The sequence below is a fragment of the Hippocampus bargibanti genome, linkage group LG13, assembly GCF_051943395.1.
Source record: "Hippocampus bargibanti isolate YZ-2025 linkage group LG13, ASM5194339v1, whole genome shotgun sequence".
NCBI classification, from domain to species: domain Eukaryota; kingdom Metazoa; phylum Chordata; class Actinopteri; order Syngnathiformes; family Syngnathidae; genus Hippocampus; species Hippocampus bargibanti.
Window position 1 is genome coordinate 13,765,642 of NC_142746.1, and position 24,443 is coordinate 13,790,084.

At 40.1% G+C, this 24,443-nt stretch overlaps 1 protein-coding gene across 10 annotated transcripts in view; it reads left to right on the forward strand.

The window, feature by feature from the left end:
- adgrb3 (adhesion G protein-coupled receptor B3) overlaps positions 1–24,443 on the forward strand; it is a 124,628-nt gene that overhangs the window by 55,025 nt on the left and 45,160 nt on the right. For 6 of the 10 annotated variants that reach the window (XM_089011519.1, XM_089011524.1, XM_089011522.1 and 3 more), the window contains 8 exons: positions 586–750; positions 2,095–2,259; positions 3,775–3,939; positions 4,403–4,504; positions 11,265–11,371; positions 13,515–13,712; positions 17,109–17,177; positions 22,667–22,775. In XM_089011519.1, coding sequence (XP_088867645.1) covers positions 586–750; positions 2,095–2,259; positions 3,775–3,939; positions 4,403–4,504; positions 11,265–11,371; positions 13,515–13,712; positions 17,109–17,177; positions 22,667–22,775 — 1,080 coding nt within the window. The remainder of the gene's footprint in view (positions 1–585; positions 751–2,094; positions 2,260–3,774; positions 3,940–4,402; positions 4,505–11,264; positions 11,372–13,514; positions 13,713–17,108; positions 17,178–22,666; positions 22,776–24,443) is intronic. The other 4 variants (XM_089011520.1, XM_089011523.1, XM_089011521.1 and 1 more) reach the window with 3 other exon arrangements.

Here is a 24,443-nt window from a genome sequence, read left to right on the forward strand (position 1 = left end):
AATCGTTTGCACGTGTGATGTCAAAGCCCTTGATTGCATGAAATCTGATATTACTTCATGGAGTTTGACAGCTCTTTTGAAAAGTGAGGACCCATGCCGCGAGTTGTCGGCTGTATAACACTGAATGAATATGTTGTCAGTGACATATTTGCAGAGGACCATTGTTGGCCCACATTAACCTTTATTTAGTGATGCGTTGCGATAATTTCATATGCAGGCGACTAAGAAGAATCAGCGAGTGGCCAAATTGAGCAGTCTCACCACAGGTCAACTACATCTTTGTTTTGAAAGACTCACAACAAGAGATCTCTCTTTCCTGCGTGACACACTGTGAATTAGCGTTCCCCCTGAAAACGTTAATAATGATTGCCAAATATACTTGATTGACGCTTGTGCCTGAGCGTTTGTGAATTAGACCCGCACTGTCCACGTGGCCAGGGTTTCATCCACGATCGTAATAACAGCTCGTTACTTTTGATTGATTTTATTTCCTTTCATGGCACCATGCAGTTTATGATTGTCCGGCTCTGCAATGGCACGGTGAAGGGATATTGATCGGGCCTGACACCTTCTCTGTGCCCGCAGTGCACGGTGTATGGGAGGAATGGTCCCCGTGGAGTCTGTGTTCATTCACATGTGGCCGAGGTCACCGCACTAGGACTAGGATGTGTGCGCCCCCCCAGCACGGAGGCCGGGCCTGCGACGGACCTGAGACACAGACTAAGCTTTGCAACATAGCCCTTTGCCCAGGTATTATCTTTTTGTGAGAAACATTTAGGAAAAAAAACACTTTTTACGACATCCCATACGATATTGTTATTTTGGGATGAATTAAGGTGCGCGCACACACACAGAGAGGGAAAGAGTTTATCGACTGTTCAGCCTAATAACTAGCTAGCTATCTCACTAGCTAGCTATTTGCTATCTGTTTGCTATCTGGTTCGCTGGCCGGCTATCTAGCTAGCTAGCTATTAGCTATATAGCTATCTAGCTGGCTATCTAGCTAGATATCTGTTGGCTATTATTGGCTAGCTAGCTAGCTATCTATTTGAGTTACTTCCGGAATGAGTGAACGCTGGCGCGTGTGGCTTCCACTGTTCACCCACAGAAAAACTTGTGACTGTAAAGTGACCTTGAGAATTTTGAAAGGCGCTTATAATTATTATTATTATTATTATTATTATTATTATTGTCAGTCATCTTTTAAAAATTGTGACTATGGATGGTCCCAAAGGTTTTAGTTTATGAAGAGGAAGTAACCTTACTCATCTCTTGTCATCGTCCTAGCAGATCTATATTCATATGATCCCAATCCTCACTGCGGTCTGATAGATGGTTGTTAGGATCATGCCGTAACGCCGCAATTTTTTCCTGCTTTGACACGCACTATTCATTACTTATGTGGTAAAAAAGAAACAAAGTCATTATCAAGCCTAAATTATTCTCATAATTTCGCATCGACAATAGCATATTTTGCTATCAGATCAACATAGGCAGTCCGTCAACACATAACCTTATGACACGAACATGGTGTGGCATGCTTCATAAATAATAAGCAAATGGGATTTTACTCTGCAAATGCACAACCAATTTAAATACTTAAGTGACTGAACCAGAACTACTTTTTGTTTGGGATAGGCTGAGTAAAGTCATCAATGTAATTACAATTAGCAAAGAATAAAACCGGCTTAAAATAGAAGGCTTCAGCTTTTATGCATATTACCATGCTGCAATCAATCATTAGAACAAAGCCAAATCAATGCAGGGTTTGTGGTGCCTTTGTTCCTTACAAATCTCGTCAAGTGTCAATAATAGCAGGTCGACTTCAAAGTCACGTTAGCGCTGATCATCATGCTTGCATTCACATTAAACGTTGCCTTTGGTCTGTTAAGAGTTGCTCTTTTCTTATATATAGACATCATGGCATAGCTTTAAAGACCTTGACAGTCGTCGCAATCCAAGTATAGCTGCGGTCAAGTATCCTTGCTGCTGAATACATTTCTAAAATCTCCAACCTTTTCTGTCTGCCCTTATTTATTCCTTTTCCCCCTTTCGTCACTTGCGACGCGTGTTGTGTTATGGCTGGTGCCTCAGTGGATGGACAGTGGCAAGAGTGGAGCTCTTGGAGCGATTGTTCAGTGACCTGTGCCAACGGCACTCAACAGAGGACCAGGCAGTGCTCAGCGGCCGCACATGGGGGATCGGAGTGTCGCGGTCACTGGGCAGAAAGCAGAGAGTGCCATAATCCTGACTGCACAGGTAAAAAAAATATATATAAATAAATACATAAATAACCAAATTCCAAAAAAAGCCTCTTAGTACCATAAATGTAAAGGGATAAATGGAGGCCCAGATTGCGTGATTATACTTTTATGAGTAATGGACCTTGGATTCTTTTAGCTGCTCTTCTGATTGCATGCTTCACAGCGAAAGAATCAGCGAAATAGCAATAATGTTCAAGACCATGCTCTCTCAATTGGATTTGTAAAATCCAGTTAGAAATGCTGTATGCCTTTCAAAGAATTCTGGGTTAGGAGTCCACCCTGTCTGTCAACGCCATTGATGCATTAGAAGCTCAGAGATGTCAGTTTAGTGGCCTCCACCAAGTCTTGTCTCATCACACCGAGGCCTTCACATAATCTCCTGATGCAATTTTTGCCGCTGCAGACTGAAAGAGCACAGATTTTCTTTCCTTTGTTATTCGTCTTTCATTTTGAAGTCTGTCGAAATGTTTCACGACTGCACACTCAAAGCAAAGCACTGAAGGAAATGATAAAGGATTTTCAGGGTGTTTATGTTTATTTTTCTCCATTTTTTTTTTTGTGATAATGAACCCAGGGTGGCTTCACACCATGATGGCACATTATGCGATTTTTGTCTTTTATGAGCTGAACCAATTTAGCAATTAAAAAGGTTTCACAAGGTGAGCGATCAAACGCCTGCCGGATTCACACTGCCTATACCCTGGTACACCATATAACATTGATGGTGAAAAATGCACTTTTATTAAATAGTAATTACAGTTTGGCACCTTCACACAAACTTCCCACTGCAATATGACTAATTATGTCATTGAGATCCCCAGAAACAAAGGAAAATTCACCCTGGATGCATACATTTTTCTGACTCCAATTTTTAAATGTAATGGGTCAATTCAAAAACATACAAGGGTGAGCTGACAAGTTCATGTGCCATGCTAAACAAACAACAAATCTCCACGGTAGCGGTAATGAAAGACAGTTTCCATTCATAAAATATTCGCAACAAAGCAAATACCTAATTAAAACTCATCTGTTAATTAATTAGATTGACTTTCAGCCAGGATGACTGTGGTTTCTAATTCTGACCAAGAGAGAAGGGGGTTAGTTGGAGGACAATGAAAATGAAATTGTTTCCCACTTCTAAAGAACAGGGTATGGGAATTATTACATTGCTGAGGGGTAGCATTGTTTTGTGTAATGCTCAGTTTAATAGTCTTCATTACAAGGGTATAAAACCCGCTGCTGGTTATGGCAACTTTGAAATTATTATGCTTGAACGTTGGCAGCATGAGGGAAATGATCGCCATTTGCAGGGAAGCTTCTGTAGCCATAAAACCCACATGGTGCTAAGTGCCCGAAGTTATGTTTGTTCAATTTTGGACCATTAGTAAGCATCCTAAATTGTGCAAACGGACAAAATGACAGAGTGCGAAATAATCACGCTGTGTAAAAAAATGCTATTTGTCAAATTGGATATTTTGAATTTGAGCCTAACAAGATGACTGTGTTTCAGCAAACGGACAGTGGAACCCGTGGGGTCCGTGGAGTGGCTGCTCTAAATCTTGTGACGGTGGATGGCAGAGGCGAACTCGAGTGTGTCAGGGGGCAGCGACGACCGGCCATCAGTGTGACGGCAACAGAGAAGAAGTTCGGAAGTGCAGCGACCAACGGTGCCCAGGTGAGGCACACTACTTGAAAGCTCTCCATATTATACACTATACACTTTCTCATTGGGGTAATTGGAGGAGGTGATTAATTTTTACCAGACGCATGCAATGCTCCTTCGACACGGAACATCAGGCAACATGGTTGTGAGCTAAAGTGACATGTTCACAAGTCTTAATTTATAGTAGAAAACACTATTTTTTCTGCATAGAATACTTTGGTATACTTTGGAATATTTTGGTGGTGTAGATAGCAAATTGCCCCATTGTGGGACTATGTAAGGCTTTTTGATTCAGATTCTGATTCTTAACATGAAATAATGTCCTAAACTCGCAGTGCTGCCTCGCTTCCCAAATATCTTATTTTTATTGTAATGCAAAGAGATGATTGCAGCATGAAAGAAATTCCGCATGAATTGGGAAATCTAATAAGGATGTTGCGTAGATCCAGTTCAATTTTAGCACATTGTATTCCAGCACCATATGAGATTTGTCCTGAGGACTATGCAGTATCGATGATGTGGAGACGCACACCTTCGGGAGAACTGGCCTTCAACAGATGCCCACCTAATGCTACAGGTAAGGACAAGCAATTATTTTTAATTTTTTTTTAAGTTGTCTTTGGTTACCTATGCTTCTTTTGTAAGTCATGCTATGTGAATTAGGGTAGTGTTTTTATTTTCATGGAGGAAAAAACATTGAAGATGCACTCCAGTGTAGTTGTTTCTTGACCAATCTTAGTGAAATCTACAAAACCTTGGGACAAAAACAAAATATGATGCCAGAGTTGCGCCTTTGAATCAAAAACGCAATACCTTTATCCCTTCATTTCTATTCAACATGCAACATAACTTTTGGCAGGACGTGTTAGATTTGCACAGGGCTGTGACTCATATCATTGCATTGTTATCAAAGGGATCAATGACATCTTTTTTTCAAGACATTTGCAAGAAGCAGCCATGCAGCTTAATTTTGTGGTGTGGAAAATAGTACCATGTTATTGGCCACTGATTGCTTCTATTGTCCTAACTGACGGCTGGCCTGATTGCCCTACTTGCTCTGGTATCACCTCATCAGCATCACTAATCCTATGTTGTCTCAGCAGTCTGTTTATACGAACGATCCAAATCGAACCTCACACCACAATATCCGTTTAGTGAAGGATTAAATACTAAATTTGCGAATTAGGAGACTTAACATAGAGATAAAAAACAAACAGTCAGAAATACAAACTTATTATAAGCGATTACAAACCAAACGTACCCACAGAATCTATCAGGAAGTGTGTGAATTTACTAAATCCGGATACATGAGGCACCGCAGCAAAACCAAAGACAGACAAAAGGGTAAATTTAACAAATCACTTTTACAGAAACACTCACAGCTACTGGTAAACACGAGAAAAATTAGGAAGGAGCAGATTTCAAGGGAGAATTGGATCAAAAATTTGTCAGACAGAGATCTCTCAAAGACAGAAAAGGCTGTACTAACCAAAGGTTTAAATTTCTCAGTGACTCCTAAAACACTACCTACAACAGACTACATCACAGCTAATGAATCAGCTATTAGAAATAACAAACATTTGTATGCAGAGACAGAGGACCTACGCATAAAAATATCAGCCCTTCTCAGGAGTGCCAAACCCCCTCCGTCCAACATAACATGAGAAGAGAGAAAGGCGTTAACTACTCTACAAAAAGATACAAATATTACTATTTTGCCAGCAGACAAGGGTAGGTGTACAGTGCTTCTTAACAGATTGGATTATGAAGACAAAATAGATAGGTTAATCAGTGATCCTAACACTTATGAGCAACTAAAAAGGGACCCTTCCAATAGATACAAGAAAGAAATGATAGACTGTCTCCAAAAGTTAGAGAGAGAAAAACATATATACAATTTTATTTTAGATTATCTCTGGGAGAGGCTACACCAGGTATCTATAGCCTACCAAAAATACATAAAGAAGGGTTCCTCCTCAGACCCATTTGTTTGTAGCATTGACTCCTCGAGATACCATGTTGCCAAATATTTAAAAACTACCTTAGCTCCGTTGGTTGGTAACAGAATATCACGTAGAGAACGCCACAGGGTTTGTAGAGAGTATCAAAGACCTCATATTGGAACCTGAGGAAACATTGGCATCTTACGATGTGACTTCTCTCTTTACATCTGTCCCAACCCCAGCAGCAGCCTCAGTGGTGAGGACGAGACTGCTGGCGGACACTTCTCTCTATGAAAGAACCAAACTTAGACCGGACCACATCTGCCAATTATTGAAAATATGCCTTAACACTACATATTTTCAATTTAGAGATACATTTTACAAACAAATTCATGGTTGTGCTATGGCCTCACCAGTTTCACCCATAGTGGCTAATCTGTACAACAACAGGGCCTCACATCCTCCCACGGTGACACAACCGAGGCACTGGTTGAGATATGTGGATGATACTTTCGTCATAATTAAAAAACAAGAAATTAAATCCTTCACAGATCACCTCAACTCGGTAGACATCAACATTAAATTTACTCGCGAGGACATTAAAGAGAACTAGCCTTTTTGGATTGTAAAGTAATTATAAAAGAGGACAGAGCGCTAAAAACAGTATTTAGAAAGGCTACGCACTGACGAATACTTGCTTTTCGATTGTAACCACCCTCTACAACACAAACTCGGAGTTATCAGAACCCTCCAGCATAGGGCTAAACTAATCCCAACAAGCGTCAAAGGTAGAGAAAAGGAGTCAAAACGTATCAGGAGAGCACTCACAAACTGTGGGTACCCTCAGTGGTCTTTTAACAAATGTCAAAAGGAAAGAATAGGGATGAAACCAAAAAATTCTGAATATACAAAAAGGAGAGGAGTAGCAGTACCTTACATTGCAGGAGTTTCTGAAAAACTACAGTCATTTGGCAACACAAAATTCCTACTTGTTTCAAACAGATAAACACTTTAAGGCAAAAAATAGTGTATCCAAAAGATAGGCTGCCAAATGAAAAACAAAGTAATGTAGTTTATTCAATACCTTGTAAGAATGAAAATTGTGAAGAGCAATACATTGGGGAGACTAAACAAATTCTCGAAAAGATACTTTATCAACATCGCAGGGATAATACTAGTGGGTATATATATATATATATATATATATATATATATATATATATACACAGTAAAGTCTCGTTATATCGATATTCTCGGGAGTCGGAAAAAATATCGATATAACCGGACTATCGATATATCTGAAACTGCGGCATGTAAATTTTCTCCTTGCGTTCATAGAAATAGTATCGGAATAAGCAGTACTATCGATATAACCGATAACGATACAACGAGCCTTTACTATATATATATATATATATATATATATATAAAGCATCCGACACCTTCAAAGAAATACAGATGACGGCTGAAGAAACCTTCTCATTGATGGACCACTCCTTTACGACTGAGAGCTTACACAGACCTACCTCGCTCTTATCTGCAAGTTTAAAGCCTTTGGACTATGTTGTTTACGTCAAGACATCATTCTGTCATTTGCAAGGAATCAGACCATCTTTGTGTCTGTCAATGCAGAAGAAAATCGGGTGAATGTTCAAGGGTTTTGTGAGAATCATAACAGTAGGGCGCTAAATTGCTTGACCTTAAATGCTCGCATAATGGAGGGACTGGTACAATGATAAAAGGTCAAAATACAGAGAGCAGAAATATTTTATTCTTAAACTGCAGTGGCACTTAGCAAGGGTATAAGACTATAATGGAGGAGAGTTTAGGTCAGGTCAAGTTTGTTTGTAAAGTAAATTAGTCACAGCAAAAGTTTCAGCACGATTTATAAGGGCTGCATTATGAAACATTGAAAGGAGTAAAACCTTTTGTCTTTATATTTAAATTGAGGTCAATCTCACACAACCAGATGTGAAATGAACCCATGATAAGGCCTCTTTCTTCCCTCCAGGCTATTCTGACTGCTGAGACCAACTTAACAAGGATGAAATATTGATCAGCACAAGCACCACAACCAAATATGAGACATGAATGTAGCCAGACAGCTCTGGTGACGTGTCCAAAATGTGTTCGGGGCACAGGCACGCTTACACTGCCGTTGTCACTGTCATCATCAAGGTCATCAGAGAAACGGCGCATAGCACTGGGGCATAAGCATCGGCTCACCCATCACTGGTGACAACTGCCACCAGAGGCGAAAAGATGGGCTCGGCTTGTCGGGAGGCAAGGAGGGGATTGTGGGGGCTGTGGGAGACTTTCGGCCAATGTGGATAGCGGTGCTGCAATGTGGAAAGACAGGCGGACCGAAACGCGTGAGCTCAGCTGCAGCCGTGCAGAATGTTGAATTGGATTTTGACAAAGCAGAACTCTGCAAGATAAATCTCAGCAGGAATAGAAACACAGGAAAGACAATGGTACAAAGGACACGAATAATTAAAGTCCACCTCATTAGACTGCAACGTAGCGGAAGCATGGAGTTGATGGAAACAGACGGATTATTTTTATTTTATCCAGATCTTTGCATCGGCCAAATCATTAACAAAATTGAAGAGAACACACAGTGGACCAGTGTTTTGTTCGTGTTTATATTGTCTACCCACATTGTCATTTTCTGTACTCAGTGGCAGACAGATATCAACAAGGCTGTTGTGTAGAAGCCAACAAAGGGGCTCTATTGTGAATCCTCACAGAAACACAAAAGTAAGGGACTTCTGTCAGACTGTAAACATCCATTTTATCTGACTGGTACAACAGAAAAGATATTGATGTCCTCTATCTGCATTTTTATTCCAAGATGCACCAATTAAATGACTTGTTAAATGTCAAAACTTTTTGACTGACACATGCTTGTGCCACATGCAACATCAGCCCGTCAACTGGATATGGGAGAAGAGTGCCTCATTTGGCAAGTAGAATGTTACTGTCAAAGAAAAGTATATAAAATTTCCTCAGGCTGCACATTTTTCCTTAGGCCTGCCCTCTCTTAACTCATTCACTGTCACACGCACGTGCAGTTGGGATTTTTTTTATTTTTTACCCGTTCGATAATGACACCATAAGATGTGAGTATATGTTGTCTCCAAAAGATTGGACGGCACTTTTGGCAGCAAGGGTTCAGAGATGATTAGCTGATCAATGAATGGCGGATGGGGGAGGGTGGGGGAGTCGTTTGGCAGCTGATTTGGTCATTTGCTACGGACTGCGATGCCTCCAGAGCGCCTTGACATTTGATATAAATCTTTTTGGAAAAGGTTCCAATCAGTGTAGCGAGAATGCTCAGAAGGCTCCCTTCTATCTTTGACATTGACAGATACCCAAGGACTGATGAAATACAAAAGGGGAGTTTGGGGCAGGTTTTCTTCCAAAATAAAAGGGAGAAAAACAAAATGTGTTCATTGACACATCTTGTTTTTTTCAAACATCGCAGAACTTTTGGAGTCTATCAGTTATGATTATCTGAACATGATTAATAGTCCCCATACTGTATTTATCAAGTCAGTGTTTTAAAATAACATTGGTGTCAGTTCAGTGCTCTCATTAAAAATGTAATTTATTTTTTATGATGTGCCAATAATTTATTTAGTTCTGCATAATTTTAAATGATTGTTCTCCAAAGCAAGGATCAAAATTTGCATCAATTTCTGTCCCTAACTGCGGCTTGAATGATCAAGCCCGATGCCACTCACCTAAAGGAGAGAGCAATTATTGCAACATTGTGTCAAGCTGTTAAACTCTTCACAGGTTGATGCACCAAACAGCTGTCATGTACATCCGGTTTTCTTATTTATTAAAAGAACAATAAGGACGTCTTGTATTAATTCCAACACCTCTGCATCATAAAAATGTTATGTAAATTAAAACCATGACCTATGATGACCCCTACATAGTATAAGAGAAGTATTATATGACATTTTGGTGGTGTCGTTACATGCTTTTGTTATTGCTCAGTTTCTTGAATGCCCCCCCTCAGGTGATAATTATTGTTCTTCTTTTGCTTCCAATCTGTGGGATTGAGGCATTTCGCATCAATGAACATTTGCCTTTCGCAATTCTTATTTCCTTTTTCGGAATTCACATTACCGTGGCATCAGAAAGGTCATCACCCACCCCAAAAAACATCAAGTGGTTGCAATGAGTCAGCGGTGAAATCAAATTATTCCAAAAACTTGAATCAGAAAAAAAATGTCTTAAAATGTTTCTGTTCACCACCCACGACTTTCAATGCAATTTCATCTCTCAGTAACACTTTTTTTCTGTTTGATCTCATTAGATTGTGCAAGTGCACCTCAAGCTGTGTGTGTACTTTGGGGCATTAAACTCGAACCGAGGGCATGGTTGTGCTGTGATGCTGTAATGTGGTCGTCATTGTGGTTAGACTCAGTGTGCAGAACTGATCCAGACTCTTCCCTCACTCTCACGATGCAGCACAAGTGGATGATGAGACGAGAAGATAGTGGAAGGTGGGCGTAGTATCAGAAAGGTGGCACTGAGCCTATTTTCCCTGTGTGTGTGTGTGTGTGTGTGTGTGTGTGTGTGTGTGTGTGTGTGTGTGTGTGTGTGTGTGTGTGTGTGTGTGTGTGTGTGTGTGTGTGTGTGTGTGTGTGTGTGCTGACTTGTGGAAAAATGAGAATGGGAACATACAATATGGAAGGTTTAAGTGAGATAGGAACGCCAGGAGAAATGTTTTTTTTGGTTCTTTGTTTTTTTTCCCTTATTGTGTGACTTTTCCTCGGGATGTCGAGCGCGGCCGGTTGATCTGTGAAGTGCACTCCAGCAGGTCGGCAGCTGGGTAGGTGTGGTTGGACCGTCTCTGTAAGATGCACATGGCCGTGTGGGTGGATATTGGGTCGTTCTGCTATTTCTGGATCGCTGTTCCGTTGCCTGACAGCGACCGCAGCAATAGTGCCGCATGCTTGAATAAACCAATCTTGAGATTTCATGTTGCACTAATAACACGAGACATGATGCATATATTACAAGTCATGGGACTCCAGTTTTACTGCCAAGACGTTGAAAAAGCACTCTCAAATGCACTGCATAATTGAATATGCAGCATCAAATTTTGATAGTGAGTGATGAGCTACAGAAGTGGACAAAGGGGGATTGTTAAATATCTAATGAATAGAACTAATATGTCTCTCCTCTTCTCTTTTTCACTCCCCTTCATTTCCTTTTTCCCACTTTGCCGCACCCTTCTGCCATTCAATTCTCCTTTGGTCTTAATCCCACGCCTAAACTCTCTGCGTCCGCATCCTCATCTCCCTTCTTATCTCCCCGCCTGCCGCTTCCTCCTCTCCAAATCTGTCACCTTTTCTCGCTCCCGCCATCTCACAGGCACGACCAGTCGACGTTGCTCTTTGGATCACCGTGGTATGGCCTTCTGGGAACAGCCGAGCTATGCGCGATGCATCACGAATGAATTCAGATACCTGCAGCAATCAGTAGGTGCAAAGTCAGCTCTGCTCCTCCCCCCTCCCACTACATCCTCTGTTCCCAATACATCATAATGTAAACTCCCCTCCCGCCCCACGGCACGTTCTCCCCAGCACTCATCCATTATCATTGCACGTGGCGCGACATCCATCTTTCAATAGACACGGAAAGGGAACATTTTGCCATATATCTTAAAGTTCCATTTTCTCGCACGTCCCTTGTTTTGTCTATTGGACTTAAATCAACCAGATGTAAATTGCTGAACTACAATTACATTGGACCCAAGAACAAATTGTCTCTAAGACAGTGTCAAGTCATCCAAACAAGGTGGACACATTGCGTCATAGCGATGTGTTTTGCTACAGAAACATTAGATTGTGCTATCATTTCAAATGAGTTATGACATACTCCTTTGAATTCCATTGATTAAAAAAACTTTTGAAAGTCATTCAGACACATACCTTTAAATTACGATGTCTTTTATGTGAAAATGTTTTCATTTTGTGGCAAAACGAGTCTCTAATACATCATATTCAGTTGGAACAAAATGGTACCCAAACAAATGTAAGCTTTTATGACTCCTTTATAATGACAGTTTTTTCTAAATGAGTTTTAATTTAAATTTGAATGAATGAGTTAATGAATTGATTAATTAATTCCGTTTTAATTTAAATCCTGTTATCGAATGAACATCAAGATCCAAAATTGCCTATAACCTAGGCCAAATTTGAGTTACAGTACTTTCAACACAAAAAGACCCACTGAATAATTAGGTGCACTTTCAATGATTTTTTTTCATACAATGGCCAAGGAAGCCACTCAAAATGGGCAGTAAAACACATTTTGTTAAATCAATGACAATTCATTTAACTCATTCAATGCCATTCCTGAATTTATTCGGTAATTGAAAATGATGTGGAACGCCATTCCTGATTTTTTTACGGTTTTGTTTTTTCTTGCGGGGGTGGGGGTGCATTTTAAGCTTCGGTCAGACCTCTGACAATATTTTCCCTCCCACGAGGGGGCAGCATTTACCTTTTGGACAGCCGCCCCCAATTTTAATGCAGATAACTCTACAACCAAGTACATTGAAAATAAACTAAATCAATAAAACTTTTTATCTGATCAAAGAATAGAGTTTAATGTTTCTTACACTGCATTGCTTGTTGATGTAGTCCTAAAACTCTTCTTCTGTGGGTCCTGCAATTTGAGAGAAATGACTAAAACTCTGGCACTGGAGTGGACACAAATTAGCACATCGTCTGGCAGTGAATGATTTAATTAATCAACAGCAAGTTCGAACATTGACTCGTTAACGTTTAAACTCTCCTGTCGCTGCTCTATTTACGTTTTCAACTTCATAACGAAATACCTGAAGTTCGAACTCTGTGTCGTAAGCATGTCTCCAGCAAGGAGCCATTTTGTCGGGGCGATATATTATCGGAATTATCACGCAGAAGGCGCATTGGATTTTAAAGCACATTCTGAGTGTTTAAGAAAACGGAAGGCATTTAGAACCGCCTTTTAGTGCGGAAAACACAGTACTGTAGTTAGATTTGTTTTGAATGTCAATAAGGACATAAAAAAACTTTTTTTTAAATAGTGGCTCAGCCAATGTTACATATAAGGTATATGTTGTATTTACCGTATTTTAAATGAGTTTGGTGTTCTAGTTTTTGTTTTTTGTGTCCGCATTAGGATTTTTTTTACATGCACTTTTTCACGCAGCCTAAAGGCGATCTTGCTATCACTCGCAACCTGATTTCACAATGCAAATGGTCAACTGCAATGGTTTAAAATCTCTCACACATGCAATATACAGTTAGAATATTGTGCTGTGTTTTTAATGCATTGCCATACCAGTGAATGTATACATGATGGACCTTGAGTATCATTTTTTATTTACAATTTCTGCCTGAATGTCTATTTTCTGCTCCAGTTAACTCTTTTTATTCACATTGGCTCATTTCAGTCGTCCGTGAGGCACAACACAATTGAGTCTGGCTAAAATACTAAGTGTCACATAAAGGCTCTCTTGGAAAATGGGCTTTTCTTTCATACTTCATTCACTCAATTTCCTCCAATGTGCAGCTGTCTGTTCTAAAATGCGAAGGATGCCGATGCCCCAAGTTCTGTCCTCTCCTGTTTTTGGAGGTTCAGGGCCACCTCGCAAAAGGACAGAGGCTGCTGGCAGGGGATGGAATGTCCCAGGTGACCAAGAACTTGCTGGACCTTACCCAGAGGAAAAACTTCTATGCCGGGGACCTTCTATCATCTGTGGAGATCCTCCGTAATGTGACCGAAACTTTTAAGAGGGCCAGCTATGAACCGTCTTCTGATGACGTGCAGGTCAATTCAAAACTATTCATATCTCTTTATTGTTTTAGCAATGTTTGAATGAATTTGAAGCATATTTACGAATAGCTCATTGCAGACCTCTGAATTGGAATTTAAATTAAGAATAAGGGAAAGCGGTTTTCCATGTATTTTTATTTTATTTATTTTGTTACTAATGCTTATTGATTCATGAAGAATGGCAGACAGATGCACAGTTTAGCTGAAACTGTGAGGAATGGAATGTATTGTTAAAGCAGTTCATCTTTGGCCTGCCTACATTACTGTTGTGATGGTATTTGACTACATTTTCTGAACAAACAAAAGAAAGGATTAACAATCAATCTCAGAACTTTTTCGTAACGCTTCCTCTTAAAGTTTCAACCAAAATTTTAAATTGTCACATGTAATATCTCATTACACATTTATTACATTAATGTAAACAAAGGTCGAATAAAGCATGATTCTTGACTTTTGTTTTCAAAATTACTTATCCACCAAATTGTTGCACATTGTATTATGTATTATGAACATTTATACATGACCAAATCCGCAGTTGGAATGGTGACAATACGCCCCATGACAAAAACGAGTTTGTCAGCCTTGCCCTAGAGCAAAACCAATGAAAATTTGGAATCAAGCAAAAACAAAAATCAATTGGATTGTTTTTTTTTTTCAATCTCAACGTTATTGATCAGTGTAATTAAGTAGTGTTATAATATGCAACAACCCTCTTCTGATGTTCTTCTTTTCCTACAAATATTTTATAATAGCAAAAAATGACCGCTGTTAAAAAGCTAATTAATACACAAAGCTTGTCGTGTTGTGCGGTACCAGGAAATTGATAGCAATCTTCTCCCAGCCAACACTGTCAGATATTAGAGAAATGTCTGAGGCAGCACAAAGGCTGACAAACAAGCCTGTGGCTCTATTGTGTTAGGAAGTTGCCTCCACAGCCTAAGCTGTTTCATCTCATCATGTTGGTCTTGACTGCAGTCTGATCCTCTTTATGTCAATGATGGAGATTATAGCTAAAGCTCCAGCTCCCATCTTCAATAAGATAATGTATGTCCTCAGAGCTATGTCACTTTCAAGGCACCCTTGTCGGGCACTGGGATCACTCAAGCACACGTGTGTGCTTTACTCACCATCTATGGGTCACGTTGACTGAAATGGGAACTAATTGGACTGTAATTAATTGTTAATTCATTAGATTTTAGGCCAAATCCCATCATTTTGATCGAAGATGAGGACAGAGTTGATCAATTAATTGATAAAAAAGGAGACTCTCTGTCTAAGTGCTCTAGGCTCTTACTTCTGTCTTCCCATTGGGCTCAGTACCGAGGATTAACGAGAAGACTGACTCAACTATGACCACATGATCACCTATAATAAGAATAGCGCATTCTCAACATCACCCACCTCAGCTGTATTTATAGAGCACTATAAAACTTTTTCCCTCAATTGCTTCAAGATGCAATTAATAATTAATTTCCTGCAAATAATGTAATTAATAATGATAGAGTAATCAATTATATCGATAAAATATCTAATCGATATTCACCATCCACAAATTAGGAGTCAGTGTATAATATAATGACCAAAAAATAAAATAAAATAAAACCTGCTCATAGTTGGATGCAACTGTTCCAATGCATGATGGCACCACCACCATGTTTGATTGTCGGTATGATCTTCTCTAGTCGGGCTTAGTTATTTCCATTGTAAAAAATATATTGCTTCCCTAGCTCATAGCCCAATGATATGATAAAAGTGCAAGTCCGTTGTCACTTCTACGAAAAAAAAACAGTACTTGCCAGGAATTTCTGGAGCTCCTCTAATGTTGGCATCGGCCTGGCCGGATTTCTTCCTTTTTTCATCAAGTTCCAAGGGACGTCTAGTTCTTGGTAATGTCAACTTTGTGCAAAATATTCGCTGATACTGACTGTCTTGACTGTGTTCCCGGATGTATTTTATGCCTTGGAAATTCTTTTTTTTTCCTACCCTTCTGCTGGCTGATATTTGAAAGTCCCTCTGAAGCTGCGGAAGCTTACTACAGACGATGACCTGTGCTGTAAGATGTGACAACAAAAATATTAGGAGGTCTCTGTGGGAACATCTTAACTGTCAGTGAGGTTAATCAGGTGGACTTAAAAACGTACCAGGAGAGTGCAAACTTTCCTTTAACATAAATTTGAACGTGACTGGTTAGTCCTGATAATAGCCACCTCTCCAGTTGTATGACATTAACGCATATTGTCTCTTTTTTTCACTCCCCCTCTTTTTAATTTTTGTAGTAGACTTCCACGTGTATAAAGTGACACAATTTGCAATTTGCAGAGCATGTGCAAAGATAGTCATAGAATTGGCGTTGATGTTCAGATCTCAGTGCTGACATATAGATGAGAAGGTTTCTTCAGCCGTCATCTGTACAAATTTGAAGGTTTTGGACGTTTCGCCTCCTATCCAAGAGGCTTCGTCACCTTCAAATTTGTACAGATGACGGCTGAAGAAACCTCATCGTGGACCATTCCTGTACGACTGAGAGCTTACACAGACGTGGTGACATATTGTGCCACTAATATTCAACGTTGATGTGTCAAGCATGAACGGCCGACCTTGAGGCTCGTTAACCTTTTTTTTTCACCTTAAAAAACTCTGAGATGAGAAAAGCATTTTGTCCACGATTATTACTGGAGTTCTTTTGAGTGTGTGGGCCCACAGCAGAGCAGTCAGATAGGCAGCAGTTCCCCCCCCCCCGCCATCATCCCCTTCCCCCATCCCCCTGACGCGCCTATGCACGAATGCAGTGTTAAAGTGGGCACATTACCACCAGAGGGAGCATAAGCATTCAAGTAGAAAACAAGATAGCCTCTGTCGAGACAGACAGACAGACAGACAGACAGAGAGAGAGAGAGAGAGAGAGAGAGAGAGAGAGAGAGAGAGAGAGAGAGAGAGAGAGAGAGAGAGAGAGAGAGAGAGAGAGAGAGAGAGAGAGAGAGAGAGAGAGAGAGAGAGAGAGAGAGAGAGAGAGAGAGAGAGAGAGAGAGAGAGAGAGAGAATCCCTCAGGACCAGACGAAATAAGAATAAGGATCAGACCAAGGTCCTATTACGACTGCAGGCATGCACCTCAAGCATTCCCACCCCACTGTCTCCCGCTGAACAAGACAATTCACACAGCTGCTCAAACATTCCCCTTCATCCGTTGTTCCCTTATGGTTGCAGGTTGTGCTTATTTCCTCCAGCCCTCAATATTTTTTTCTGCAAGCTGCAGGGGTGCGTTCAAGGAGGTCGTGTTGAGTTGCCCCTGATATGCCATCACACAGCCGTCATAATTTTTTAGCATCCGAGAGCAAAAGTGAGGGACGTGTGCATTATCTTTCGTGATATTTCCTCTCCTCTCTCCACAGAATTTCTTTCAAATCATCAGCAATCTCTTGGAGGAGGACAACAAGGAGAAATGGGAGGATGCACAGAAGGTAGCCATGTTGCCGTGAATAATTCAAGCCCGCACTAGTGTTGTGCACTTAAAAACTCGGGCAATGTTGTACCATGTCATCTACAGACTTAAATAAAAGTCAGTTTTGTGCTTAGAAAACGCTCTGCATCACAGGGGTCATTTAGTATGGTGTCCTCATTGTGCAGTGGCCTCATTTTTATGGTTACTTCCGGAGATCACCACTCGGTGTCGACACTACCGCCACAGAGATTTGTTCAGCCAGAAAAAGCACTGTGGGCTCCCATATTCTGCACACTGTTCCTCATAGCAGATACAAATCATTGCAATTAGCGTGATTAAACCATTACTCAAGTTGATTTTTATAGCACCCTGTTGAACTTCCGGATGTATATGTTTTATTGATTATAGTGCAGCAAAAAAGGCCATCTTTGTGAGTCTCTCTCTTTCCTTCTCTCTCACTCGCAAGGAGAAATGTGCAGTTTTAGGGAAGATCATTTCTTATCACAGGATGCATATTAAACGATTGCAGCACTGCAATCACGTGCCGCAGCACAAAACACAATGCTGTCTAGCAATGCTCTTTATCCATGAATAGTTGCTCCTGGCTAGATTTTCTGTCGGAGCTTTGAGAGATGGCATTTTGGTAACGTGGCAGATTGTGTCTGCAAGCCGAAACTCCCAAAAAACAAACAACCTAGACAAAAGATGCCATCTGTTATAGCTGCGAGTTTGGAGAGGGCATTTGCTATGATGCTGCTGCCAGATTCACCTGAATTAGGTAACACATATACTGACATGAACTAAAATCCACTTAGATCAGTTTGATGCTGACAGCTGGTCCCAGCCGCCTGTATAGACTGTATTTTAGTATATATTCGTGTCAGCAGCAGTTTGACAGGGACCATAATTTCCTCCAGTCTTTCACCAAAACTAGGTGAAGCAAAATGCATCAGAGAACACAGGGAACAGATTTGAGGAAATACAGAAAAAAGTAGTTGATGCGAGAGAGAGAAAGAAAGAGAGAAAGAAAGAGAGAGAGACAGAGAGAGAAAGAGAGAAAGAGTGAGAGAGAAAGAAAGAAAGAAAGAAAGAAAGAAAGAAAGAAAGAAAGAAAGAAAGAAAGAAAGAAAGAAAGAAAGAAAGAAAGAAAGAAAGAAAGAAAGAAAGAAAGAAAGAAAGAAAGAAAGAAAGAAAGAAAGAAAGAAAGAAAGAAAGAAAAAAAGAAATAAATAAAGAAAGAAGGAAAGACAGAAAGAGAGAAAGAAAGAACGAGAGAGAGAGAAAAAGAAGGAAAGAGAGAAAGAGAGAGAAAGAAAGAACGAGAGAGAGAGAGAAAAAGAAAGAAAGAAAGAAAGAAAGAAAGAAAGAAAGAAAGAGAAAAAGAAAGAAAGAAAGAAAGAAAGAAAGAGAAAAAGAAAGAAAGAGAGAAAGAAAGAAAGAAAGAAAGAAAGAAAGAAAGAAAGAAAGAAAGAAAGAAAGAAAGAAAGAAAGAAAGAAAGAAAGAGAGAAAGAAAGAAAGAAAGAAAGAAAGAGAGAGAGAGAAAAAGAAAGAAAGGAAGAGAGAAAGAAAGAAAGAAAGAAAGAGAGAAAGAAAGAGAAAGAAAGAAAGAGAAAGAAAGAAAGAAAAAGAAAGAAAGAAAGAAAGAAAGAAAGAAAGAAAGAAAGAAAGAAAGAAAGAAAGAAAGAAAGAAAGAAAGAAAGAAAGAAAGAAAGAGAGAAAGAAAGAAAGAAAGCAAGAGAGAGAGAGAGAGAGAGAGAGAGAGAGAGAGAGAAAGAAAGAAAGAAAGAAAGAAAGAGAGAGAGAAAGAAAGAAAAAAAAGAAAAAAAGAAAGAGAGAGAGAGAGAAAGAAAGAAAGAAAGAAAGAAAGAACGAGAGAGAAAGAAAGAACGAGAAAGAAAGAAAGAAAGAAAGAACGAGAGAGAGAGAGAAGAAAGAGAGAGAGAGAGAAAGAGAGAGAAGAAAGAGAGAAAGAGAGAGAGAAGAAAGAAAGAGAGAGAGAAGAAAGAAAGAGAGAGAAAGAAAGAAAGAAAGAAAGAGAAAGAAAGAAAGAAAGAAAGAAAGAAAGAAAGAAAGAAAGAAAGAAAGAAAGAAAGAAAGAAAGATGAAAGAAAGAAAGAAAGAAAGAAAGAAAGAAAGAAAGAAAGAAAGAAAGAAAGAAAGAAAGAAAGAAAGAAAGAAAGAAAGAAAGAAAGAAAGAAAGAAAGAAAGAAAGAGAAAAAGAAAGAGAGAGAAAAAGAAAGAAAGAGAAAGAAAGAAAGAAATTTCGAATAAAGCACCTCTCGGTGAGGTTTTACTGCCTGTAGACTTTGCTGAGAGGATAGATCACGATACATTCACCTGTGGTCACTGTTTCCATGGACAGAGAAGCAATAGCTTTTTTTCCCCTAAAGATTCTCCATGCAGCCATTCCCTTGTGCTGCATTCACATCTTTACAGTTGCCATGGAGACTAGTAGAATACATATGACTGCACTGTGCGTCAAACATGCTGGAAGGGGCCTTGCAATGTGCTTTTCTTTTTACCACACCCACTCCAACCCGCGTGATTTAACTCTGCTGTGTATTTATTAGAGGATCTCAACTTTGGCCAATTCACTTACGGCGGCTCACGCATACACAAACGCACACACTCTGCCTTAGGTGTTTGCCAAATATAAACACAGAGTGAGGTGCAAATTGTTAAAAAAAGAAAGAGAGAGCCTCATTATATGCTCACACATTTGTGAAATTAAAGTCGTTTAAAGTTGATGCTTTTGGAATACTGTCAAATATTGTCATACACAACATCACTGGGGGAGGAGAGATGAGGGCATCCTTTATCAGAGCCGGTGCTTAGATGTGACCTGTCAGTGCGTCGACGAGCAGCCTGGATATCTGCGAGGGCAGTTATGGGATGGCAATGCCTTTGATATATTGACCTGGACAAAATCACTTTTTTTTCATGCGCCCCAGTGCCAGTGGCTGAGCTTGTGGACCTGTCTATAGTCCTAACCACAATGATCCCCATCAACAGTCCACTTTTATTTCAAGCCTTAGCTGCCAAGATTTGACTAAGCTTTTCATTGCATACCTTCATTTCTATGAATGTTATTTTAATTAAACACCTTAAACAACAACACTCTCAATCAGATGTGGAACTAATTATACCACCATCTTCTGTGGGTTAGTAGTAAATGACAATAAATAATTATAATACTACATGTTATTTCCAAGCGCCTTTCAAAACTCAAGCATGTGAAAAAATGCTGGATTTTTTTTCCAACCATTGAACTATACCTCACTTATTCGCTATGGTGATGGACAGGCTGACAGACGATATTAGACAAGAATCTACTTGGACCATGATGTTTGCAAATTACATTGTGATCTGTAGCAAGAGCAGGGAACAGGTGGGGGAGAAAGTAGAGATGTGGAGGAATGGCCTGGGAAGGAGAGGAATGAAGATCAGTCGAAACAAGACGGAATATATATGTGTGAATGAGAGGGATCAAAGTACAAGAGTGATGCTACAGGGATAAGAGATAAAGAACATGAGATTTTAAATACTTGAGTTTAACTGTCCAGAGCACTGGAGAGTGTGGAAAAGAAGGGAAGAAGCGTGTCCAGGCAGGCTGGAACAGCTGGAGAAAAATGTCAGGTGTGTGATAAAAGGGTTTCAGCTAGGATGAAAGGAAAAGTGTATAAAACGGTGGTGAGACCAGCCATGATGTTTGGACTGGAGACCGTGCCACTGAAGAAAAGAAAAGGTAGCAAAGATGAAGATGTTGAGGTTTTCTTTGGGAGTGACCAGGTTGAATAGCATCAGGAATGAATATATCAGAGGGACAACTCATATTAGAGGCTTTGGAGAGAAAGTCAGAGAAGCCAGACTTACGGTAGATGGTTTGGACATGTCCAGATGAGAGAGAGTGACTACATCGGGAGAAGGATGCGGAGCCTTGAACTGCCAGGCAGGAGACCGAGAGGAAGACCAGAGTGGAGGTTTATGGATGTTGTCAAAGAGGACATGCAGGTAGCTGGTGTGAGAGAAAAGGATGCACAAAACCGGGTTAGATGGAAGACACTGATTCGCTGTGGCGAACCCCCTGAAGGGAAAAGCCGAAAGGAAAAGAAGAAGAACTATACCTCACCAGTTATGATGATAACCAATAAATAAACCTACTGTACATATAACTAGCATGTAAATGATCTGACAAGTTTTCTGTTTGACAATGTTATGGGGGTTCACACAATTGTGTACACAGTCAAAATATGGAATACGTACTCTTGAAACAATCATTTAAATATAACAAAAATTATAATAGTGTTTCAATCCATGTTGTTGATGTTGGATAGTTAGCGCTTGCACTCAGAGTTCTGGGCATGTGGTCCTTCTAGGTTTCAAAAATTGTTGGGTAGTTAGCGCTTGCACTCACAGTTCTGGGCTTGTGGTCCTTCTAGGTTTCTAAAATTCTCTTCTCGGGTCAATTGAAAAATCTTAATTATCCATAGTGTCATGTTTACGTGAATTGTGGAGGACCACATAAAGAAGGGAGGCAGGAGGGGTCGGATGAAAAAAAAAGTATTAACCCCCCATCCTCCCCCCCCAAACAAAAAAAACACATGCAAATTGGACTGGGAACACAAAATCAAAAACATAAAACCACAAGAAATCTAAATAACTAACAAAATAGCAAACGCACCAAACCTATGACTGAATTACATCCACATGAGCAGAGCACACGGGTGCTCAATGATCCTCCAATGATTGACAGAAAGCAGGGAATACATACAAGCAAAGTGACGAGACAATGAGAAACACCTGGACAAGACACAGAGGTTTGAGGCAGCTGATTGGCTAAACACAAGAGACTCAGATGACGAGAACAAAAAGGGCACATCATCCATTCATCCGTTTTCTAATTCGCTGTTGCGGGTGTGCTGCAGCCTATCCCAACCATCTTCGGGCAAGCGGCGGGAGACACACTGAACCGGTTGCCAGCCAATCGCAGGGCACAGAGAGACAAACAGCTGTCCGGGCTCAGACTCACACCACGGGTCAATTTTGACTAGTGTTCAATCAGCCTGCCGAATTTGGGAGGAGAAACCAGAGTAACTATGTATTGTGAGGTGAACACACTATCAACTGGACCACTAGGACACCACTACAGAATAACTACCCTCACAAAGTGCTATATAAAACGTATAAAAAGTAATCTAAAAGGACATGGACGCAAATATGAATGTGAATGTTCATGTGTGACAAATAAAGGTTATCTCATCACTGTGATAGAATTGTAATGTTACAATGTTAAAAACTCATACATAGAATGGGACACTGTCACCTGCTTCAGTAAGCATTAACCACAGGGTTTTTTTCTAATCATGTTTTTATTTGAATTTGTTTTTGACTATTCTCCCACACTGTCCCCCCACAGACAGACTCAGTGTGTGTGAACTCAGAGCAGCAGAGTGGAAAATGAGCTGCTTTTCTCTCTGAGTTCTTACATAATTTTTTGGCTCGTGCAGATCTATCCCGGAGCGGTGGAGCTTATGCAGGTCATAGAGGAATTCATCCACATCGTTGGATTGGGAATGAAGGATTTCCACAATGCTTATTTGATGACTGGAAATTTGGGTAAGTATGAGCCTGTGAGCTTCTGTTTTCACGGGTATCATTAATTTATGAGAAATGATGCGTGAAGAACAATGTAGAGAAAAACTGCTGGCAATCAATAATGTTTAATAAAGCAAAGAAAGGGGTCAAAATGCGCCAAATTCCCATGAAAACACACATCCTATGAGTAAATGGTATCACAGCCACTTTTGACAGACACACTTTTATATTTGGAGAACATCTAAATGCAAATTATCATCACAATTATACCAAACCATATGGAATAATTAAAAAAATGTCAGAGTCTGCAGAACATCGGCCACTTTTATGAAATTGTTTGTGTCACTCCTTACGTTGTCAGTGAGCCACAACCAAACATGCTGTATCCTGCCATTTGAGCCACGAGTGCAGCCTCAGTAATGTCACTGGCTATGCACAAGCCGCATGAACCGGACCCCTTAATTAAAGGACAACCGACGTCTCCGGAGAAGTCGTGTCCATAATTTGTAAAATGGCTTCAAATGATATAGCTATATTTTACGTTTTAAGACTCGCGCTGAATATTCAGGAAGTCTTGTTTTTGAGTTGGTGACGAGTCCGTACGTGACGTAACTAAAGGAACGCCCCTGACAGAAAAAAGACACATTGCAGCAGTCCTTCCATCATGTCAATGTATTTTGCTGTACTTGTTTGGTCTGAAAATCTTCTGTTGCACCCAAAAGCCACCAGAAGAGGGCGTCCAAGCTCCATATAAGCAATTTATCAGCCTGTGGATACGGAGGTGGCCACAGGAGGTCGCCATTTTGTGCCTCTTTTCTGGGACGCTACATTGCAGTCCAGAGGCCTCAAAATGACACAGAATAAATTCTTTAATCGATTGCAAACATTTATGCTTTCCTCTTTAGAACTATTTGAATCATATTCATAACTGGATGTGTAACAAGAAAGCATATTCTTCGAATCTGAAGCCATTGTTTTGATTCTCCAGCAATGCAAGCCGTCTTGGAGTGATGTCATGAACTGGGGGTGGGACTTTCTGAAAATGCCCAATTCGCAGCTCAATTTCTTGCAGATTTTGGACACTTTAAGTCATTTTTATTGGTGTTTTGCATTTGAATAAAAATATCATACTGCGTGTTTTGGGTACTTTAGATTCTGTAAAACGTTTTCCTGATGTCAGTTAAGAAACAAATAAGTGACGTCGGTTGTCCTTTAAATCTATACATGAAAATAGAGATGAACATATTTTCCTTCATGATAAAATATTTCAAGCCCTGTTCTACAGGCTGCTTGTGTATCATTTGCATGGAGATAAATGCAGGACTACGTGTGCTGTAACTTGAAACGAGACCATTATTATTTCAGAATTTTGGTTTGGTGGTGATTGGTGGTGATTGGTGGTGATTCGTGAGATGGCTCTCATATACAACTGGTGCTTCGGTTTGATGAGGACGTTCATTACTCCATTTTATAACCAACGCTGATCTACGTTCCTGTCATCCTTCAGTCTGGATTTCTATTTTGATCAGCAATTTAGCATCCGGTTACACTGAAGCATGCGATTCCTTTAAGCATTTTCTCTCGATCAGTTTTGGAAGGATTTGAATGAATGAATGAAATCTTCATCGTGTATTGATGCCAAATGTGCTCTCTCTGCTGAACGATGCTGCTGCAATCGATGTAATTAGA